The 24,294-nt window shown below is 45.7% G+C and overlaps 1 protein-coding gene across 1 annotated transcript; it reads right to left on the minus strand.

Moving 5' to 3' along the window:
* Positions 1–1,216: 1,216 nt before the first annotated feature.
* On the minus strand, positions 1,217–23,393 carry rpia (ribose 5-phosphate isomerase A (ribose 5-phosphate epimerase)). Its single transcript, XM_052042469.1, has 9 exons — positions 23,194–23,393; positions 19,533–19,593; positions 11,200–11,255; positions 9,926–9,985; positions 7,993–8,057; positions 7,160–7,228; positions 4,711–4,852; positions 3,493–3,592; positions 1,217–2,495 (listed from the first exon to the last, which is right to left on the minus strand). The coding sequence occupies exons 1-9, from the start codon at positions 23,359–23,361 to the stop codon at positions 2,398–2,400; spliced, it is 819 nt and encodes a 272-aa protein (XP_051898429.1). The 5' UTR covers positions 23,362–23,393; the 3' UTR covers positions 1,217–2,397.
* Between the last annotated feature and the right edge of the window lie 901 nt (positions 23,394–24,294).

Raw genomic sequence — 24,294 nt, forward strand, 5'->3', positions numbered from 1 at the left:
CATCTCCTTTGAACTTACCCCCTCTCACCTTAAATGCATGCCTTCTAGTATTAGACATTTCGACCCTGGGAAATAGATACCAGCAGCCTGCTCTATCTATGCCTCTCATAATGTTATAAACTTTCATCTTCTTGGAGCAAAGGAAGTTCAAATGAGATTTGACAGAGATTCATAGAGTTATGCAGCACAGAAACAGGACCTATTCATTCGTGCAAACCAAAATGCCTAAGCTAATCCCATTCGCTTGTCTTTAGTCCATTTCCCTCTAAACCTTTCTTATCCATGTCCAAATGTCCTTTAAACATTGTAATTGTACCCACCTCTACCACTTCCTCTGGCAGCTCGTTCCATATACCCACCACCCTCTGTATGAAAAAGTTGTCCCTCAGTTCCCTTTCTCATTCATTCCCCTCTCATCTTAAATCAATGCCCTCTAGTTTTAGACTCCCCTCCCATGGGAAAAAAGACCGTGACTAATGACCCTCAGCTTATTTTGCTCCAGGAGAAGTCCCTGCCTAACCAATCTCTCCTTATAACTCAAGCTTGTGATTTACTGTGAATCTTTTCTGCACCCTCTGCAGCTTAATGATATATCCGGGCAGGCACGGTAGTGTAGCGGTTAGCGTAACGCTATTACAGTGCCAGCGACCTGGTTTCAATTCCTGCTGCTGTCTGTAAGGAGTTTCTACATTCTCCCCGTGTCTGCGTGGGTTTCCTTCGGGTGCTCCGGTTTCCTCCCACATTCCAAAGATGCACGGGTTAGGAAGTTGTGGGCATGCTATGTTGGTGCTGGAAGCGTGGCGACACTTGTGGGCTGCCCCCAGAATAGTCTATGCAAAAGATGCATTTCACTGTGTATGTGACTAATAAAGATACCTTATATCTATATATCCTTCTTAAGTAAGATTTTAATGAATTTAGATCAAGGGAATAGAGGAAAGCTGTTCATATCAGTGGGTTTAACAAGGAGCAGGGGAAATTTAAAATCCAGGACAAAGCATGCAAGGGTGATATGTCAATGTCACAAGCAGATTGTTAGTATGGGTGCCTGGCAGTAAACAGTGGGTGGAGAGCACTGAGGTCTTCTGAACAACGAAGAGTACAGCACAGGAACAGGTCCTTCAGTCCATGAAAACCCCTCATCAGAGAATGCACCTGATATTAGCACAGATGTGCCCCTGTGATTGCTAACAAAATCAATAAAACAACTGACACAGTGTGTTCAGTGATGTATTTAAAATAAAACAGAAAAAAAAATACAAGAATGGCAAATCTCCAAAATGATGCATTTATATCAATTATTTTTCCTTTTTAAAAAAAGGTATTTTGATTTGTGTTGAATCGATCAACTGAGAATTTCTCAAAAACTTGCCAAACACCAGTCAGCTGCAGGCTGGGCAAGAAGCAGGAACAATAAACACTGAACACAAAGCCATCAAACCAAGCAGGACTATGGTGACTGGTCCTTTAAGGCAGCAGCAGGACTGAGCCCATGACTGGGTCCAAGAGAATGGTTGAATGACATTGACAACTGTAAATAAGAAGTCAGTCCCAAAATAACAATTACTGATTCACAGGGTGCTACATACAAAGGAATACCCCCTCACCCGGGGAATTATGTCTTCAGTGAATTAATACTTGCCCTGGGATTGTCCGATGTCAGAGGGAGCGTCTCACTGGCAGGAACCATAACCCTTCCTTCCCCAGACAATGATATGCCCCTTTTAACACTGTGGTCAATAACCAGTACCTGGCAACAACAGGCAGTGAGCTCAGTAATAAAAGTGGGTGGGAATACACACGGCCTGGGTTCCGCACACAAATCCCTCACCCCAGCTTAAATGTCAGCATGTACAGGCATTAATTTACTTCCCTTCACCAGTGTCTCTATCGGGAGCTGGGGTATGGTTTGGGTCACCAGCAGTGCAAGACCAGATGACAGTGAAGAGCAAACTCCACAGCATTTCCAAAGATCTACTGTACATTTCATCATCTCCTCTCCAGAAGGCAGTGACCCAGGTCTGCAGGGGTGGTTTGTAATCTGGAAGGATTCTCAAGGGCACATGCTGCCCCGTTACAGGGGTTACATCTCAGCCTGCTCTTAGGTAATCTTCATGTGACCAAAGCAGAGAGATAACCCACAACATCCCCAGGCTGTGTAGTCAACAGCATGGAGGCTGAGGTAGGAATCTGTGTAGCCCCTACCGGACAGAATAACTCTAAGGCAGCTGTAAACAGCTACTCCAGCAAGGGCTGAGGATCTGTCAGGAGCTGCATAAAAAGAACTTTAAAAAAAATAGTAAATAAGATATTTGGCAGGATAACATATTAAATCAGAAAGTTTAAGGCAAAGTGTTCTTCACATTCAACGGAAGACTTGGTTCCTCTTGTGCTTCGTCAGTGTGACTGTCTGTCCCGAAAGCAGACAGCTCCATCTTCCAGTCCAAAGTAAACTCGCTCCACCATATTGATGAATAGACCCGTCTCCACCACTCCTACAGGGATAGAGAGTGTTTAGTACTTGTCCACACAGCACACACTGCCAGTCCCGTGGGACACATGGTGCATTTCTACTGTGGGTCACACATACTGCGTTCCCTGGGACACACAATCCCTGGTTCACACTGACGGGGGTGGGGGAGAACAGGTGCTGTTGCCCTGGTCACACTAACAGGGGGACAGGTGTTGTTGCCCAGGTCACACGAAAAGACACACAGGTCCCTTGGATTTCACAAACAGGTCACGTGTGTTCCCTGGAATTTAGAGGGTTAAGAAGCAATGGAGAGATTGGATCAAAGTTTCCAAGCTGCTGAGGATCTGCTCGAGCAACGTTTACAGCTGGCTGGGAACTGAAAGACCAGGCGGCAGAGTCTCAAACATCACAGCCAGGCTCATCAGATGTGAAGTTTGTTAACACTGCTACATGTAGACAGTGGTGGGAATTTGGAAATCTCTCCTGCAAATAGAATCCACTGTGAGGTCATTACCATCAGGTCTGAGATGGATGGATTTTTATTAAGCAAGTTAAGTTGCGATGTCAGGCAAAGGCACGCGTCCGGAGCAAGGCCACAGATCAGATAACCTGTTGAATGCTGGATCTACAGGGGACCTGATGCAATGGACTTTCCCAATACCTTGCATCCCCAAATTCCCAACAGAGCATTATGGGCAGTGTCAGAGTCCTACAGTGACATGCAAGGGAGAAAAAAGGAGGGGAGATGGAAGGGAGGAGGGGGAACAGAGGAGGTGAGTCAAAGAGTCATACAGCATGGAAACAGGCCCTTTGGCCCAACTCGTCCATGCTAACCAAAATGCCCACCTAAACAAGTCCCATTTGTCTGGGTTTGCCCCATATCCCTCTAAACCTTTCCGATCCATGTACCTGTCCAAGCACCTGTTAATGGTGAAAATTACTACAATAACTGAAGTTATGGACACAGATAAAGTAACGCAAAAGGTTAGAAACCATGTTTTCACAGTTCATGTCCTTACCTGGGATCATTTTAATGCCCACATTGACATCTTTCCAATTGGAAATAGTACCAAACTTCCAGTCCAGGATAAAGTTCCCGTTATCCGTTACCACTGGACCCTAGAATAAACCAGTATCAGAGTCACACAGTTTCATTACCTTGCAAGCTGCACAAGCTGTGTCCCAGGCAAGAGGTTCCGATGAACCCTCCTGGAGGGGTTAGATGCAGTGTTACAGCCCCACAGCCACAGTTCTGAGTAACACTCACCTCACAACGCACAAGGTTGTACGTTCAAGTCCCATTACAGAAGCTCCATCTCACAATCTATACTGACACCTCAATGAAGCACTGTACCAAAGGTGTAGGCTTTCAGGTGAGACAGTGAACTGGGGGCCCATTCTCCTTATCAAATGGTACAAGAGATTCCTCAACGACTTCCCTCAGGTGGTCCGGCCAATATTTGTCTCTCAACCAGCATCTGAGCCAGAACTCATTAAAGCTAGTGGGACCTTGTAAAGCCATCCAGCACCTTGACAGGCAAAAAAGGACCCAATAGAGGTAATGTACAAAGACCCGAGTGTGGTATACCAAAGTGTAGTGTACCAGGTAGTGTAGTGCGTCAGGACCCAAGTGTAGTGTAGTGCACCAGGTCCCAAGTGTAGTGTATCTGGTAGTGTAGTGTGCCAGGACCCAAGTGTAGTGTGCAGGTAGTGTACTGTACCAGGTAGTGCAGTGTATCAGGACCCAAGTGTAGTGTACAGGTAGTGTACTGTACCAGGACCCAAGAAAAGAATTTCAGAATCATAATCGGCCATGAAGCCAGGAAGTTAAACAAATATTACAGCCACTTCCTGTATTCTTTTGCAATGGATTTTACAATGTGCTTGCAAAATAGATCATTGGGTAATTTTTAGGAGCAGGAATCTTGGTTAATAATCCTTCTGCTGACCCAGGAAGGGAAGGGGAAATCTGACATTCCTACTGTCAGTTATCATGGGAGAAATTAGTTAACTAAGCACCGGCTGATGTGAGTGAGGGGGATGGAACATGGGAACACGGGACCACGCCACCCCCCCACCACTCACTTGTTCTATATTGTGTACCTGAGCAGTGTGAATGGCTCACATGGCAGTTAAACAAGGTTAGCCCTTCCTTAAAGGGAGCCAAACACTGACAGATCTCCTCCACTCTACACCCTGAACTAAGGTTGAGAAGCCACTTTAAGTATTGCACTCACTGCTTTGCTGACAGCCATTCGTAGCTCAACATTCCCTCCATACTTAGCGACGATCGCCCTGGTCACCGGCACATAAGCCATCGGGATGACTTCGATTGGAACTCCTTTTTTCCATTTCTCACCCAGGTTTTTAGAATCCTTCCTTAAAAAAAAAGAGGAATTGAAAAGACGTCACCGGGCACTGAATTGTATCATGGTATGACACAGATCTGTAGGGACTGGCCAAAAACTGAAGATCATACACAAGGCCATGATTTACAGAAGTTTATTTGAGTCACTGAAAGGAAGGCAGGATTGATCACAGAATTGTACAGCAGAGAGGGGACCTTTGGCCCACCTCAGCCATGCCAACCAGGGCGTCCAACACTAATCCCATTTGCCTGCATTAGGCCTGTATCCCTCTCCACCCTTCCTATCCAAGTACCTGCCCAAATGTTGTTTTAATGTTGCAACTGCCTCTAAGATAAGATATCTTTATTAGTCTCATGTACATCGAAACACACAGTGAAATACATCATTTTGCGTAGCATTCTGGGGGCAGCCCACAAGTGTCGCTACGCTTCCGGCGCCAACATAGCATGCCCAAAACTTCCTAACCTGTAGGTCTTTGGAATGTGGGAGGAAACCGGAGCACCCAGAGGAAAACCATGCAGACACGGGGAGAACGTACAAACTCCTTACAGACAGTGGCTGGATTGAACCCGGGTCGCTGGCGCTGTAAAGCGTTTTGCTAACTGCTACACTACCGTGCCTGCCCCTTCCCCTGGCAGCTAGTTCCAGATAACCACCACCCTTTCGGTGAAAATCTTGCCACTCCTTGTAATAAAGCCCTCAAATTTCAGGCAACATGCCAATGAATCTATTCTGCACTCCAGCACCAACATATCCTTTCTATAGTGTCATGACCAGAACTGCACTCAATGTTCCAAGTACGGCTTAACCAATGTCTTGTACAGCTGTAACATGATGTCCCAACTCTTGTACGCAATAGCACTGCCTATGAAGGCAAACAAGCCAGACAACTTCGCCAATACCCTATTCACCTGTGCCATTACTTACAGTGAGCTATGGACTTGTACCTCAAGGTCCTTATGTACATCAACGCCCCTATGGTCTCTGACATTTACTCTATACGTCTTACCAGAATGTGACTTCCCAAAGTGCATTATCTCACACTTGTCTGGATTTAATTCCATCTGCTACCACTTCACCCAACTTTCCAGCTAAACTATGTCCCACTGAATCCTAGACAACCTTCTTCACTATCTATAATTTCAGCAATTTTCACGTCATCTGCAGACTTACTAACCAGACCACTATGTTCCCACCCAAGTCATATACTTCTTAAAACAAACAGAAGTCCCAGCACCAATCCCTGCAGTACACCACTTGTTACAGACCGAGTCAGAAAATCACCCATTCCCCACTAGCCTCTGCCTTCTATTGCCAAGCCAACTTTGGATCCAGTTTGCCAGCATGTCTCAGATCCTTTCTGCCTTTATCTTCTAGACCAAGCCCATCACGTAGGACCTTGTCAAAAGCCTTACTGAAGTCCACATCAACCACACAAGGGGTACAATCTGCCTGGGGGAGTAACTGGTGACATCACTCCAGGGATCAATTGGAAGACTAGCAGCTTCCTTTGTTAATTGCTTCATGGAATGCTGGCATTGCTCAGGGTCAGTACTTGGAGCCATCCTTTGGCGGCTTCCTTCTGTACCTTCAGGCAAGGCTTGTATCACTGGAGTTCAGAAGAACGAGAAAGGTTTTGATTGAAACACAAGATCCTGAGGGTCCTTGACATGGTGGACATGGAGAAGATATATCCTCACGTGGGAGAATCTAGAACTAGGAGGTCACTGCTTAAACATAAGGGTCACCTATTCAACGGAAATGAGGGAAAATTTTCTCAGAGGATCTTTAGTACTCTTTTCCTCAAAGGATAGTGGAAGCAGAATTTTTTGATATTTAAGGCAGAGGTAGAGAGATATTTAATAAGCAAGTGGGAAAGGCAGATGAGAATGTGAAGCCGAGATTACAATCAGAAGGGTTGCTATTTTCTTAAACATCAGAGTAGAATTGAGCAGATATGGCCGCCTTCTGCTTCCAGTTTGAACGTACGTGTACATGTGCAACCTCAGTTTAAGACTTGGCTGCCATCCTGAACACAGCAGGCAGCCCTCTTTTGAGGGCAGGTAACAGTACGCATGTTCCCCATTCCAGGACTACTGTGCTGCAGGTGAACACTTGCTCGCATCCATAGTGTGTCCAGGGAGAACATGACTCCCCAGCCAAGTGAATGTTACAAGCTGCAATAGGAAGATGGTTTGGAACTGAGAATGAGATTCAGGTGGCTCTTGCAGCTGAACCCATCCAGGATTTCAAACCACCGATGGGCACAGTTCCTTTTTCTGAAGGAGTGACTGGAATTATTTGGAGAGGCCCTTACCTGTAGTCAGCAATGACAATGAACTTCTTTGCACAGCCAGCAATGATCTTCTCCTGAGTCAAGCAGCCTCTGTTGGAAAAGCAGACAGCAGTGTCAGAAGAGCAGACAGCAGCGTCACACCCAAGCACTCAAGCTGCCATCTGCATTTCCAGCATTTGATCCAAGACGTGATAGTAAATCACACACTCCAGCATGGACAATGCCTGGTTGGTCCAGCAAACCTCGGCGGATTTACGTCTTAAAGTCAGGGCAAACTTGTGAGGCAATTCCTCCCATTAATTAAAAATAGAAAATGTTCTCTAACCTTTAAAAGAGAAACAGAGTTAATGTTTCAGAGTGAAGACCATTTGTCAGGATCTGAAACATTAACTCTTGATTTTCTCTCTCCACAAAAGCTGCCTGACCTGCTGAAAATTTTCAGCACTTTCTGCTTTATGTCAGACTTCCAGCATCTGCCATTTGTTTTTGAGCTTCTCCCACGATGTGTTCAATTGTTGACTGGTGGTGGAGACTGTGCAAGGGCTGGGAAAAGGAGCTGGGGTAATAAGTTCTGCTGAAGCGTGTTCACCCTGAAACAACACAACTGTTGCTCTCTCCATTGTTGCTGCCTGACCCATTCAGTGTTCCGTTTTACCAATTTCGGTTTACCAGCATCTGCAGTATTTTGCTTTTGGACCAATAACCACACGGCTTGTTTACACGCTTGTTTAAAACAAAGACATCAATATAAAAGCAAGTTGCCTTCTCGCATTTTGCCCCAAAGAGTTGCTTTTTTTTAAATAAACAGGGCAACTCAAGAAGTGGCAACATCAAAGTTCCCGAGTAACACTCACCCTCCGCCTTTGATTAAGTTGAGGTTACAGTCCACCTCATCAGCTCCGTCAATGGCAACATCAAGCTGTGAGAATAGTGGAAGGAAAAAATAATATGCAGCAGTCCAGTAAATACACAATGTGGCCGTCTCCACTATCCACAAGTACACTCTCCTGGATACTGTTAACATAGTTATTCTTTCTTGGGCTACAGCGTCAGAAGACTTGTTGGCCGTATCTTGTGTGCAGCTAGTAGAGCTCACAGCTCCAGGGACCCGGGTTCAATCCTGACCTTGGGTGTTGTCTGTGTGAAGTTTGCACATTCTCCCCGTGACTGTGTGCTGCTCCAGTTCTTCCCACATCCTAAAGATGTGCTGGTTGATAGGTTAATAGGCCACTGTAAATTGACCCTGGTATGTACGTGAGTGGTAGAATCTGGCAGCAGTTGATGAGAATGTGCTGGTTGGTGGGTTCAGTGGGTGTAAGTGGATGGAGAGTTGAGGGGCATGTGAGATGTGGAAATAAGTAGAGGAATGGGATTAATGGGATTGCTCCGAGAGCCATCATTGACACGATGGGCCGAATAGATTCCTTCTATGTAGTAAGAAAACATTAAGATGAGATATCTTTATTGGTCACATGTACATTGAAACACACAGTGAAATGCATCTTTTGCATAAAGTGTTCTGGGGGCAGCCCGCAAGTGTCGCCACGCTTCCGGCGCCAACAACTTCCTAACCTGTATGTCTTTGGAATGTGGGAGGAAACCGGAGCACCCGGAGGAAACCCACGCAGACATGGGGAGAATGTACAAACTCCTTATGGATGGTGGCTGGAATTGAACCTGGGTCACTAGCATTGTAATAGCGTTACGCTAACCACTACACTACTGTGCCTGCCCCCAACTTGAGAAGTGTTGGCGAACTACCCTCTTATGAGGATAGGTTGAGTGAGCTAGGGCTTTTCTCTTTGGAGAGGAGGAGGATGAGAGGTGACTTAATAGAGGTGTACAAGATGATAAGAGACATAGATCGACTGGACAGTCAGAGACTTTTCCCAGGGCGACAATGGCTAACACGAGGGGACACAATTTTAAGATGATTGGAGGAAGGTACAAGGGGGATGTCAGGGGTAAGTTTTTTTTTTACACAGAGAGTGGTGGGTGCGTGGAATGCACTTCCAGCAGAAGTTGTGGAGGCAGATACATTAGGGACATTTAAGAGACTTTTAGATAGACACATGAATGATAGAAAAATAGGGGGCTATGTGGGGGGGAAGGGTTAGATAGATCTTAGAGCAGGATAAAATGTTGGCACAACATTGTGGGCCGAAGGGCCTGTACTGTACTGTAGTGTTCTATGTTCTACCCTCTTGGACCACTACAGTCAGGTGACGTGGTCAAGGTACTCTGACTGAACAGTGAGCGAAGGAATTCTAACGCTTTGACGCAGCAATGATGGAGGAGGTGATGCTGTATGACGGCAGGAGTGACGTTTCCCTGCGCCTACTACCCTCAGTCTTCCACCTGCAATACACTTTCTCTGTAACTGCAACACTATATTTTGCATTCTGTTTCTTTTTCACTACCTCAATGTACTTGCGTATGGCATGACCTGCCTGAATGGCATGCAAACAAAAACTTTTTACTATATCTCCTTACACATGACAATAATAAACCAATAGTAATAGCTGGCAGAGGTTGCAAATGATCGAGAAAGTCTTTGTGAGTCACTGCCATGCATCCTGTTGGTGGTCCACTCTAGGTGAGAGATGCAGGAATGGAGAGCACGGAGTGTGTGCACGTGTCTGTGTGCGTGCATGTTTGTCTGGAGCACTACACAACACCACTTCCCCCAGCTCGTCTGTGCTACTTGGTTGAATGTACTGTCCGCTTTAATACCACATGCCAGAGCCCTACCTACCATCCTCCATAAGGTCAACAAACATGTCCTACCTCAGGGTGTCTGTCCAAGTTACTGAGGGGCAGATCATGCTGTAGGATCAGTTGGCGGGCCTGCAGGGAGAATAAATGGGAAATGCCTATTGAGTTGAAACTACTACATAGAGATGCAGGAAAAACCCCAGCTCCCTTGTATAAATAGGATCCCTTGGCAATCACAGGATTGACAGAGAAACTTCCTTTCTGTCATTGAGAAGAAGCAATCAAATATTTACACCAGAAAAAGCCTTGGCTTCTTTCCAAAAGTAGTTGATAAAGGACATTTTATTCTTAGTATTCTTAAGTAGTTACAACAAGCCAGGAATGAAAATGAAATACTGCAGCTGACGTCCGTGAGTCCAAATTAAGATGGAGCAAAAACAGGACTTGCATTTATATAGTGCTTTCCACAACTTTGGAAAGATCCAAAGCGATTTTTTTTTAAACAGCCAGTGAAATATTTATGAAATATTTGTAGCATAATGTAGACAAAGTGGCAGATCGTTTGCATACAGCAAGTTCCTGCAGAGAGCAAGGTGATTACAACCAGACATTCAGTTCCAATGACAAGGACTCAGGGATAGGAATTGGCTAGAGTACCAATGATAACTTCACTGTTCTTTAAACAGGAGAGCAGACAGGGCCTCAGGTTATTGTCTTACAATACCACCTACAGTACAGCACTCCCTCATTACTGCCCTGATGCGTCAGCCCAAGTATTTGCTCTCAAGACAATGTAGTGAACCATGAACCCACAACACTTAACGCTTGGAGACAAGGGTGCTACAAATGGAGCCACACCTGACTCAAGCCTCGTTTACTGATCAATAACCAGTGACCCATGTGGATCTGCATAGAAACAGAACTCAAGGTGGATGAGATGGACTTTTGACCACAGACTCCACTCCAGAATCTGCACTACCATTATCTTTGGGATAAAATGCCAAACTAGGTCCTTATCTGCTCTTTCAGCAGGTTATATCAAGAGGAGCAGTTGTTCCTCCTCACCTCTCACTGTATCATGGGTAACATTTACCTGTCAATCAACCAAAAAGTAAATCTGGTCATAAGCTCATGATGACTGTGAACAATGTGGCTGCTCTATTCCCTAACTTACTACAACGACCACGCTTCAGAAATACATCACTGGTTGTAAAGCACTCTGGGACATCCTGAGATTGTGAGCGGCCTTGCAGAAATCCAGGGCATTTCCAGAAATCTCAATGTGTGTCTCAGATGCCGCCAGAGTGGCTGTGAGGTACACAGTGAAGGAAAGAGCTTCATCTCACCTGGAAGGAGGAAGGTACACACACGACTTTCAGATTCTCGTCTCGAACCCGCTTAGCTGCAGAGAATAGAGACAAAAGTTCTTAAAAGGGCACGAAGCAAGTCTGGTCACAGCCCAGATAGTCATCAAGTGACCACGTCTTGGACATAATGATCTGCTGCAGAAAACATAATGTATACTAATTACCAGCAATTGAATAAATCTTACACCAAGCACACCAGGATCTTGCCAGGACTCAAGGGACTGAGTTATGGAGAGAGGTTGGGCAGGTTGGGACTTTTTTCATTGAAGCGTAGGGGAATGAGGGGTGATCTTATAGAGGTGTACAAAATCATAAGGTGCATAAAATCATGAGGTGCATAGATAGGGTAAGGCGCACAGTCTTTTTCCCAGGGTTGGGGAATCAAGAAATAGAGGGCATAGGTTTAAAGTGAGATGGGAGAGATTTAATAGGAACCCGAGGGGCAACCTTTACACCCAGAGAGTGGTCAGTATATGCAATGAGCTGCCAGAGGAAATGACTGAGGCAGGTACATTAAAAGGCACTTGGGCAGGTACATGGATAGGAAAGGTTTAGAGGGATGTGGGCAAATGGGGCTAGCTTAGATGGGAATCTTGGTTGGCATGGACCAGTTGGGCTGAAGGGCCTGTTGCCGTGCTGTATTACTCTAAGTGGACTATTACATCAGTGGTGCTCACTGGAGTTGGATACTAGAGTTTTCAAGTATCTCGCGTAAGATGCCAATTGTTGCTCATTTGGAAAGACTACATCCTCTGAGACAGTAAGGTGAGGCGGAAAGCTCCACTCCAGAGATTAGAACACAAGATGTAGCTTGACTGTGCAGTACGGCATTGCTGCCTTTTGTTACAGCATTAAATTCAGGCCTCATTTACTTTCTTAGGTGGGCTTAAATGATTGAATAGGTATCCAAAATGGAGCAGGAGTGTTCTGGCCCATACTTAATGGCTCAAATTAACGTCATTGAACCAGGATTTAGAATGTTGGACAAACAGTCATCGCAGCCTAGTCCAGAAAGGATGAGAGCTCCTAATTTTCCCAATTGACACCTGACAGAACCGCATGCACAGACTGGAGAAAGATCCCCCTACTGTTGAGACAAAGACTGGAGATGCTGGAATCTTGAACAACAAGCAATGAGCCGGAGGAACACAGCAGGTCGAGCAGCATCTGTGTTGGGGGGGGGGGGGGGGGGGGGGGCGGGGTGGGGTGGTGGGGGGAAGGAATGGTTGGCACCTAGGATCGAAACCCCTGCATCAAGACAGATGCAAAGTTTCAACCTGAAATGTTGACAATTCCACGTTGACCACTCCCCTCCAGATACTGCTCAGCCTGCTGAGTTCGTCCAGCTCATTGTTTGTTCCCCCTACTGTTGAAGAAGGTGGATATACAACTACACATCCTTCCTGTCCAAAGAACTTGGCTTTTTACAAATAAATCTAAAAGAAAAATCCTTACAACTGATCTCCCAGTCTCAAAGGTTGATCTGCTGCTAGCTTTCTGTGACTTCTTTCCCAAACCACATACTACCTGCAGTTTAGCAAGTTCAGCAGTGAATGCTGGAGCCCCGCTCCAAAACCGTGAGCACAAAAGTCTAGTTCTGTTGTTCCAGTGCCGGACTGATGGATTGTTGGAGACACTGTCATTCAGATTAAATCTTAAACCAAGAACTGGCCTGCCGTCTCAGGTTTACGCAAAGATAAGATAGATAAGATCTTTTTTAGTTACACGTAGATTGAAACACGCAGTAAAATACATCTTTTGTGTAGTGTTCTGGGGGCAGCCCGCAAGTGTCGCCACGCTTCTGGTGCCAACATAGCATGTCCACAACTTCCTAACCCGTACGTCTTTGGAATGCGGGAGGAAACTGGAGCACCCAGAGGAAACCCACGCAGACACGGGGAGAACGTACAAACTCCTTACAGACAGCAGCAGGAGTTGAACCCGGGTCACTGGCACTGTAATAGCGTTACACTGACTGCTACATTACCGTGCCTGCCCAGGACCCCAAGGTACTATTTTAAAGATGTGCCGAGGAGTAACCTCCGGATCCCCGGTCAATAGTAATCCCTCAGACACTATGTAATATTTTTTGACTGTGCTGTTTGTGGGATCGTACTGTGCTGTGTTTCCTACATTGTGGCAATGGTTACAGCACTTTGGGATATTCCCACAGGGCTGTGAAAGGTGCTTTACAAATTCAGGTCTAGATCTCCTCAGGTATGAGATATTTCAGAACAAATACTTATCCCAGAGGAGTGAAAAACAGCCTCATCTCTCCTCCTCACCGGTTAGAGAAAGGTCAGGAATTCAGAAAATTCAGTAGAGTGTTGGTTTGTTTTTGCTTGCCTAACAATCAAGTAAATATTTGCCGTCAAGCTTCATGGCCAACAGGTTTAAATCTGCAAACACAATACAAGACCCAATACTCCACGAGGCACTATCTACTGTGCTGAATTACTGGTCCCAGTGATAGACATGAGAAGGTAACCCAGGTCTCTATGCCAGATCACGATCTTTCTCCTCTTGGTGGGACACTGGGGACACAAAAGCAAGATCAGATTGTCCTTCCTGCCTGCCCCCTCCCCACATTCCTAAAGTGATAATGCCTGAATAATCTTTCTTAATGTTATTTTAATGCAGGATACATTTCACTGTGTGTTTCCATGTACATGTGATTAATTAAGATATCTTATCTTAATGTTGTCTGAGGGATCCATATTGACCAGGGATCAGGAGGTCACTCCCCTGCTTTGAAATGGTATCTTGGGATCTTATGCATAGACCTGAGAGGGCAGATAAGACCTTGGCTAAGATCTATCCAAAAGAGAATGTCTTCTACAATGTGGCACCAGATCGAGAGAGAAACATTGGTACAGCGGGTCGTGTAACAGCCACACCTCACCCACCGAACCAGTTTTGCAATTCAAAACACAATTCCATACATCTTGCTTTTCCCCAATATTTCTTAATAGGTTTGGTTAACAATCATCAATCTACCTCAGTGTTAAAGTTAACAATTGCCATTTACAGAAGAGCCTTCCAGATTTCTACCACCCTTGGCCTGTGGAAGAGTTTCCAAACTTCATGCCTGGATGCCTCACCTCCACGTTTTGGACAATGGACATCATCAAAGCTCACTCATGAGGAAAGGCAGTGCTGGAGATAGGACAGAGATCAAGTCGCAATCGCACACTCGGAGGTGACACCTTTAAGAAAATTGAACTATAGCACAACAGGGATTGGTTTACACTGCAACGAAACATATACACCAAGCAGCTGGTCACCTGACATTGCCCAATAACCAACTATGGTTCAAACTACTCCGAACAAGCATTCCAGTGTGGTCCCTGACCAGCCACTTCAGGGCTGGTCAGAGACCATCAGCAAATGGTACCATCGTCCACATGTTGAAAGGACCCTGGCCTTTTAGTGGAGGGTGATAGCCTGCCATACACTCCATCAAGCGCAATGAATTTCAGTGCAAAGGCCTCACGGGGAGATTTCCCTGCATTCACACTGTGATAATTACATGGATTTCAAGATGGGGGCATAGGAAGATCCCACACCAACGCTTATGTGAATGGGCTTCAGGGAATTGGGAGCTGTGGAAAAGTGTTTCACCCAGAAAATGCTGGTGGTATGTAGCTCACTACCCGCGGAGGAAAAACTATTACCACAATTAATACTTAATTACCCATAACATACAAGGATACAGAACAAGAGATGGAGTTTAACCCGGATAAATGTGAGGTGCTGCACCTTGGTAGGACTAATGTCAAGAGGCAGTACACTCTTAAAGGCAAGACCCTTAACAGTGTTGAAGAGCAGAGAGACCTTGGGGTGCAAGTCCATGGCTCATTGAAAGTGGCTACACAAGTAGACAGGCTGGTTAAGGCGGCTTATGGAATGCTTGTTTTCATTAATCGGGGTATCGAGTACAGGAGTCAAGAATTTATGCTGCATCTGTATAGAACTCTGGTTAGGCTGCATTTAGAGTATTGCGTGCAATTCTGGTCACCTCACTATAGGAAGGACGTCGAGGTTTTAGAGAGGGTGAAGATGATGTTTACTGGGATGCTGCCTGGATTAGAGGGCATGTGCTATCAGGAGAGGCTGGACAAACTTGGGCTCTTTTCTCTGGAGCGGCGGAGGCTGAGGGGTGATCTGTTGGAAGTGTATAAAATGATGAGGGGCATAGCTAGGGTGGACAAGCAATATCTTTTTCCCATTACTGAGCAAGAACATTCATTTAAGGTGAAAGGGGGTAGGTTCAGAAGAGACACAAGGGGTAAGTTTTTTACTTGGAGAGTGGTGGATGCCTGGAGTGCGTTGCCTGATAGGGTGGTGGAGGCAAATTCATTGGGGGCTTTTAAGGGGGGCTTGGATGAGCACATGAATGAGAGAAAAATGGAGGGATATGGGCATTCTGTAGGAAGGAGGGATTAGCTATGTCGGCACAACATTGCAGGCCGAAGGACCTGTTCTGTGCTGTACTGTTCTATGTTCTTAAGAGCTGGGCAGTGGGATTTAACCGGATAGCTCTTTTTCAGCCAAAATGGATTTAATGGATGGAAGAATTAGAACTATGTCAATTAAAATCACCATCTATGGATGAAATATAGAGCAAAAATAAACCGCTGAAAGAACTGTGGGTCAAGCAGCATTTTGCCTCCACAGATGCTGCCTGACCCATGGAGTTCTTCCAGTAGTTTGTTCTTGCTCCAGATTCCAGCAGCTTTTGTGTCTCTTTTGGATGAATTATATCCTGATAAAAAGAGGGAGAAAACTGCAGAGCAGTGCCAGAGATCGAATGACTGCTAACATTCTACCATTGTTTAAAAAGACAGGGAAGGAATAAACCAAGTAATCACGAGCCAGTTAAACTTCAGTCACGGGCAAATTATTGGAATGGATTCTGAGGGACAGTATCAACCTTCATTTGGAAAGGCACAAGTTAATTAGGGATAGTCAGCATGGATTTGTTAAGGGAAGGGTGTGTTTTTTGAAGAGGTAACAAGGGAAGTTAATGACAGCAGCATGTTTGATATGATATAATCCACATAGATTTTGATAAGGCACTCTGCAGCAATCGGTCAAAAGAAAAACTGGGATCCAAGGGAGAGAGTGACAAATCAAATCCAAACTTAGCAGTGACAGGAAGCAAAGGGAAATGATTGGTAAGCATTTTGGTGAACTGGAAGGCTGATACTGGTGGGGTTCCCAAAGGCGGAGTACTCAGTCTCTTGCTGTTGATCAATGATTTAGACATAAATCATTAACAAAGTATTTTCTTCCAAGGATGGTAGAGCACTAGAACTCTCTACCTGAAAGGAACAGTACTCAGGCAAGTAATTGGAGAGCAGTGACCTCGGCTATGGAGCTAATGTAGAGCGCATGATAAAGAGGTTTGCATTTAATATGAAAAAAACTGGCCATGTAGTTCACTGCAGGAAGATATCAGTGGAATAGTTAGTTGGTCAGAAAGGTGGCAAATGAAATACAATCCAGCAAAATCTAAGGTAACATATTTGGAGAGATACAAGAGAGAAAGGGTGTACACAGTACATGGCAGCTTATAGAGAGGGACAGAGCAATAGAAGGAACTCAGAGTTTATGTTCTTAAGATAAAGACACGTAGGAGAGGTTGATGAAGGTGGTTAGAAAGACAGACAGGATGTTTTACTTCATTAGCTATGGTGTAGAATATAAGAGCAGGGAGGTTAGAACATAGAACAGTACAGCACAGTACGGGCCCTTCAGCCCACAATGTTGTGCCAACCAATATAAACACCTACTCCCTAATCAATCTAACCCTTCCCTCCTACAGAGCCCATAACACTCCATTTTTCTTACATCCATATACCTATCTAAGAGACTTTTAAATGTCCCTATTGTATCAGCCTCTACCACCACCCCCGGCAGTGTGTTCCAAGCACCCACCACTCTCTGTAAAAGAAAACCTACCTCTGACATCTCCCCTAAACTTTCCTCCTTCGACCTTAAAATGGATATCCTCTGTTGTTGGCCATTGCCGCCTTGGGGAAAAGGTACTGGCTGTCCACTCTACCTATGCCCCTCAAATTCTTATACATTTCTATCAAGTCGCCTATCATCCTGCATCACTCCAAAGAGAAAAGCCCTAGCTTGCTCAACCGGTCATGTTACAATTGTATACAACATTAGTTAAGCCACAGCTTGAGTACTGGTCACCACATTTCAAGATCGATGTGATCACACAGGAGAAGGTGCAGGGGAGATTTACGAGTATGCTGCCAGTATTGGTAAATTTTGCTATAAGAAATGACTGGATAGGTGGGATTGATTTCCTTGGAACTAAGGAAACAAAAGGGAGAGTTAATTGAGATGTACAGTTAAAGCAAAGGGAATAAAAATCAGGAGAATTAGATTTGAAAGTATTTGCTAGAAGGATTAGAGGGGAAATAAGGGATCTTATTTTTCTCTTCTGAGGGTGGTGGGCTCTCTGCCTGAAAGGGTGGTTGAGTGAGGAACTGTACTCAGACATGCACTCAGAGAGCACTGACCTGGACTATGGATCTAGTGCTGGAAGGTGAGATTAAGGTCTCATTTCTGACCAGTGCAGGAGACCAAAAGTCTTCCACCATCCTATTTCTATGACCGACCAAACGGCCTGTTGTAAATCTTCTTCTGATTCATGGAGAGTGGGTGAACAAAGTCAGTTCAGTGTGCTGTTGATCTGACAACCATAGCAACACATCCTCTGAAGGCCTCTCAAAGGCACACCTGCAACTTCAGTGCCTAGATGCACAAGGGCAGATCTGAAAGATCGTGCCAGTCAGCTGTGGAGGTGGCCACCCTCTTGCCTCTCAGTCAGAAGGTTGTGGGTTCAAATTGCTCTCCGGACTACTAAACACTGACACAGGGTCTCGACCCAAAACTTCGACCATCCCTCTGCCTCCACAAATGCTGCCTGACCTGCTGAGTTCCTCCATGGTGTATGAATGGGAAAAGGGAGAAGAGCAAAACACCATGATCTGGAACACATTTACTCAAAGGTCGGCAGGAGTGACTTAAGAGCAAATTTCAGAAAGGTTTTAGGATAAATACACGAAAAGAAAAAAGCATCACAAGACCACAAGATAGTGTTACGGATTACGTTACTATTGGTGAATGTCCCTTTAAGACATAGCACAGTTGTGTGTGTGTGTGTGTGTGTGTGTGTGTGTGTGTGTGTGTGCGCGCGCGCGCGCGCGTTGTGATTACGACAACAACAGGAGATAAGGACTTTTTTTTGGGTCAGTAAGAGTCAGAGAAAAGAGAGAGAGAGAGGGAGACACCCAGCCTGCTGGTCTCCGTATCGATGGATGAAAAACAATAACTGTGTCTGTCACTACAATCCGCGTATGTATTTTTGGAATAATCCAGTAGAGTCCACTTTGTTGTTAACCTGTAGAAGGAAACAGGTATTTGTGTGGACGGCCATGTCTCAAATGCCTTTTCGGGGTGGCAGATACTTTGGAACAAAGGAATGGAGATCATCAGTGATTGAGGTGTCGTATGGGTTCCATCGTGGAACAGTTGGATTTCGTAATTACTCTCTGTTTTCTCTCTACATTTTCTCTTCAGTCAATAGTGGTTTTGCTGAAGCCTTTGCTCACGTTTCACCTTATGGCTTGCAGAACTGAACTTTGAGAACCATTGTTGGACTTGGAGTTTGGGAATTTGCCACACACACACACTTCGGGTTTAGTTTTGGGGTTAATGTTCGATATCTAACATTTTTACTTGTAACTTCTTTTATTTTTATTTTTCTTATTATCATAAGTAGTTATTAATAAAACAGTTTCTAACACATACATGACTCGGTGTGTTTCTTTTGTTGCTGGTACGTGACAGAAGGTAATTAGACAAATTGGAAAGATCCTTTAGGGAGCTGGCAAAGGGCTGAATGGTCTCTTGCAAAGTTCTACAATCCTAAGACTTGACAGAGTCCACACCATGAAAGGCAAAGGCTACTTCTAACTTTCTTCAGCCCAGATGGCAACATCAGCTGAGCTCATGGTGACTCAACATATTGCCAGTTAATTGAGGATTAATGCAGCCACTTCCTCAGCACTGCTCCTCCTTTAGCCTGCCCCTCCATCTTGAGAGTACGCTGGACTGTAAAATGCTAGATAACAAAGCCTTTACTTTATCAGCATAGATGTTAGGATCCTTAATCTATAGTTCAGCTACTTATCAAAGTGTGATGGTATGAAAATGGAGCAAGAGGAATTTCCTACAGATTAGATTATTAATAACTTTACATCATAAGAGTCATACTTGGCACTCACCTAATCTCTCCACGGCATAGACTATTGTGGATCCACTCCCGATACCCAAAGCTTGGTTATTCTGGAGTATAAACACAATTAGCTGGGTCAGTGTATTCTTGTTAAAATGATGCTGTATTTTATGGTGTCATGGGCATTGTCAGTGACTGCACACAGTTGTTCCTATCTTGCCACAGTGACTACACAATAACTAAACTTTGGAAGGTCATGGAAGAAGTTGAGCAAGAACAAATCTCTCTTTGTAACTAGTCACAGACAAGAACATTTGTCCAGAAACAACATAATTTCCCAAAACAGCGTTGGACAGTATAGTAAAAAGTGTGAATGCAAGGCTGCCTCTGAAGTATTGCATTCAGTTGTGGTCAAAAGATATCGAGGCTTTGGAGAGGGTGCAGAAGAGGTTTACCAAGATGCTGCTTGGATTATGAGGGCATATGCTATGAGGATAGGTTGGACAAACTGGGGTTGTTTTCTCTGGAGCGGTGGAGGCTGAGGGGAGAAATCATAGAGGGTTAGGGAGATGAGATTAGGACAGGCATAGATAGACAGACAGTATCTTTTCCCCAGGTTTGAAATGTCTAATACCAGAGGGCATGCATTTAAAGTGAGAGAGGGAAAGTTCAAAGGAGATGTGTGGGGCAAGTATTTTTTTTCCCCACACAGAGTTGTGGGTGCCTGGAATGTGCTGCCTGGGGTGGGGGTGGAGGCAAATACGATAGGCGCATTCAAGGAGCTCCTAGATGGGCACATGAATGTGAGGGAAATGGTAGGATATGGACATTGTGTAGGCAGAAGGGATTAGTTTAGTTGGGCATCTTATTACTAATGTAACTACTTCGGCACAACATTGTGAGCTGAAGGGCCTGTTCCTGTGCTTTACTGTTCTATGCTCTATAAGTACAGATGCTAACGTGCTCCCGTTTGTTGATGACATTGTTGTTGGCAACTGGCCTATGGGCTCAATGGTCTCCTCACATTCCCAGTCAGCCACTTATCATCAAGGTTAATCAAGGTTCTTCCAACTTTTTTCAGCCCAGCTGCCAGCAGAAATGAGGGGTGCAGACACGGCTTCAGAAGACTTCATATGATTCAAGGAAAGGACCTCAAACACGTTGATTGGGAGCTGAAAAGGATGCAGCAATTCCTGGGCCCACTTCTAGACACAGTTTTTCGGGGCCACCCCATGAAAGGCAAAGGCTACTTCCAATTTTCTTCAGCCCAGATGCCAACGTAAGCCGAGCTCATGGATACAAAAGTGGCCCAATGGTGTGGTGACTGGAGCTGCTGCCTCACAGCACCAGTGACTCGGGTGCAGTCTTGATACTGGGTGCTGTCTGTGTGGAGTTTGCACACTCTCCATGTGACTGTGTTGGCTTCCTAAAGACATGCAGGTTAGTCGGTTAATTGGCTACTATAAATTACCCCTAGTGTGCAAGTGAGTGGGAGAATCTGAGGGGAGTTGATGGGAATCTGGGGAGAATAAAATGGGATTAGCATAGGATGAGTGTAAATGGGTGCTCGATGGTCTGTGCGCACTCAGTGGGCTGAAGGGCCTGTTTCTGTGCAGTATAGTTCCATGGTGCTAAGGCACAGTCCAAACAGTCATGCAGCGCAAAAACAGGCCCTTCATCCCACCATCAAGTACCCACCCATACCAATCCCATTTACCAATACAAGGTCCGTGGCCTTGCTGGGGATTCGCTGGCAATAGAGGGTAGGGAGCTACAGTGGACGCACTCCTGCCTGCATCAGTGTGGAGGAGGTGACACAAGTCTGTCCATCTCCGCTGTTCCTTGACAGAGGAGTGCAAGTTGATTGAACATTAATGAAAAGGTGAGATCCAGCACTAAAAGTGGACGATTAACAGAGTAAATAGTTCAGAGGGATATAGGTATTCTGCAGGTAGGAGGGACTAGCTATGTCGGCACAACATTGTGGGCTGAAACGTCTGTACTGTGCTGTACTGTCCTATGTTCTAAACTGGCTGGATATTCTGGTGACATCCTTCACCAAAAGAAAATTTTGAGTAAAATCCGAGATTGGTGTTGGCATTGGCGGACAACCACCCACTTGTGTCTGTGGGAATTCACAGTCACACACAGCCGCTGTGGAATCCCAGCAACCGTCTGGTGGAACAGCCTCCATTCCCCAGCAAGCAATCATTCAACAAGCAAGCACTGTGATTAAAAAAAACAGGAAATGCTGGAACATTCTGCAGGTCAGGCAACGTATGTAAAGAGAAACAGAGTTATGACAAAGGGTTTTCAACCTGAAGCACTAACTCCATTTCTTTTCCCACAGATGCTGCTTGACCTGCTGAGTATTTCCAGCATTTTCCACTTTTATTTCAGATTTCCAGCATCTGCAGTTTATTTGATTTTCCCTCAGGGTTGGTCAGATTGTATTCCCACCTTGTGGCGAGTGGGGCTCTTTGCCAAGTTGTACGCAGGGAGGATACTTCCCCTGACTAAGGAGTCTTAGAAATAGGGGTCACAGTCTTAAAATAAGGGAGAAGCCATTTAGGATTGTGTTGAGGAGAGACTTATAAAGTCAAATAGTGGAGAATCTTTGGAATTCTCTCTTCGAGGTCTGCGGAGATTCAGTCACCGTTTGCGTTCAAACTTTTGAACACCATCCAGAGTAAGGTTCCTTATATTAAAGGAATTAAGGGATATGGAGCAGAAAACAGGTGTTTGAGGGAGATCGGCCATGACCGTTGACTGCTGGAGCAGGCTCGAGGGATCAAATGGCTTTTCTTCTATTTCTTTTATGTTCTTCATTTCTTAGGCTGCAAGAATGGCTACACTAGTCACTGACTGTAAAGCACTTTGGAACATCCCAAGACAGTGGAAGGAGCTTGAATAAATCAAAATTAGCAATTTTCTTTATCCATCATGTTTTCAAGGGAAATTAGAACAGGATTCAGCCTCGTTTCCCCTCATCAGTAAAACCAACATTTAGATTCTCACAAGTTAGTGCAACTGGCATAAACCCATACAACACAGGACGGAAGCAGAGAGGTGGTGGTGTGAACAGTCCTTGTACAACAGTGAGAACTGCACTGTGCCATCAGGGTTTGGATCTATTGGCTTTCACTTGGGAGTGAAGTAGCTGGCCTTGAGTGAATATCAGTTACCAGGGCAAGGAAGAGTCATTCTCAGATGTTAACAAACTTTTTACATTCCAACTTTTTTTGTGAGCAGTACTCTCAAAGCTTCAGAAGTATCCACCCCAGCATACTTAGGCTCAGTATGCCACCAACTCCAACTATCCAACCATCTCTCCTTCTGCATCAAATCTCCTTCCCTCAAAAAAAAACCCAACCCTTCCTCCCTTAATAAACACCCTCCACAACTCTCCTGCCCCTCCATTATCCCCACTCACCCTCCAGAGCGGGCCCATAACATAGCCCTCTCCCCTCCCACCACTCCGAACCTCCCCCCCCCACCCAACTCACCACACTCCTTCCCAAAACCCCCCACCCCCAACATAAACAGTCCCCTCCTCCCATTAAACCCCAGTCTCCATTCCCTTCCCAAACTCACCTCCAACCTCCCCTTCCCCCACCAACTCCATAACTAACCCCCTCCCCGGGCACTCTCCTCCCTCACGCCCCGGTGGGAGCTGAAGCCGGCTCTCCACTGGCGGCGGCTCCGCTCACCTGCACATGGTTGTCCACAGCCATGTAGCCAGCCTTCTGCTTCGCCTCTTCCTCCATGCCTGCGCTGAACTTCCTGCTGACTGTCAACGCGTCCAGCCGGCGGCACAGCGCCGCACCTCCCCCGAGCCTCTGCCCCAAGGCTACCAGACCGAGCAGTCCCTGCCACATCGCCACACCCCCTCCCTACAGGCGGGCCAGTCGGCCGGGCTCACCTTACCGCTCTCAGCCCCCGCTCTCTGGGAAATGTAGTCCTCTCACCGGCACACTACAACTCCCAGCCTGCACTGTCCAACCTACCATTGGTTGCCAAGTTAGGAGACCCAAAGACTGCAGATGCTGGAATCTTGGAACAAACAAATTGGTTACCAAGTTGGGAGACAAGGTATCTTTATTAGTCACAGGTACATTGAAATGCACAGTGAAATGCGTCTTTTGTGTAGAGTGTTCTGGGGACAGCCCGCAAGTGTCGCCACGCTTCCGGCGCCAACATAGCATGCCCACAACTTCCTAACCCGTATGTCTTTCGGAATGTGGGAGGAAACCGGAGCACCCGGAGGAAACCCACGCAGACACGGGGAGAACATACAAATTCCTTACAGACAGCGACCGGAATGGAACCCGGGTCGCTGGCGCTGTAATAGCATTACACTAACCGCTACACTACCGTGCCTGACCAGACTGCAGGTGATGGAATCTTGGAGCAAATAAATTGGTTATCAAGTTAAATCCATGCAGCGACGGTAGTGTCACTGTTAGCACAACGCTATTACAGCGCCAGCGACCCGGGTTCAATTCCGGCCGCTGTCTGTAAGGAGTTTGTATGTTCTTCCCATGTCTGCGTAGGTTTCCTCCGGGTGCTCCGGTTTCCTCCCACATTCCAAAGACGTATGGGTTAGGAAGTTGTGGGTATGCTGTGTTGGAGCCAGAAGCGTGACGACACTTGCAAGCTGCCCCCAGAACCCTCTACGCTCCAAAACATTGACTGTCCATTTCCCTCCACAGATGCTGCCTGACCGGCTAAGTTCCTCCAGCAGTTTGTTTTAATGCTAGAGTTAAAGCAACTCTGCTATGGAGGTACATTACAATGCAACAAAAGCAGAA

This window comes from Pristis pectinata, chromosome 2, assembly GCF_009764475.1.
Source record: "Pristis pectinata isolate sPriPec2 chromosome 2, sPriPec2.1.pri, whole genome shotgun sequence".
Classification (NCBI taxonomy): Eukaryota; Metazoa; Chordata; class Chondrichthyes; order Rhinopristiformes; family Pristidae; genus Pristis; species Pristis pectinata.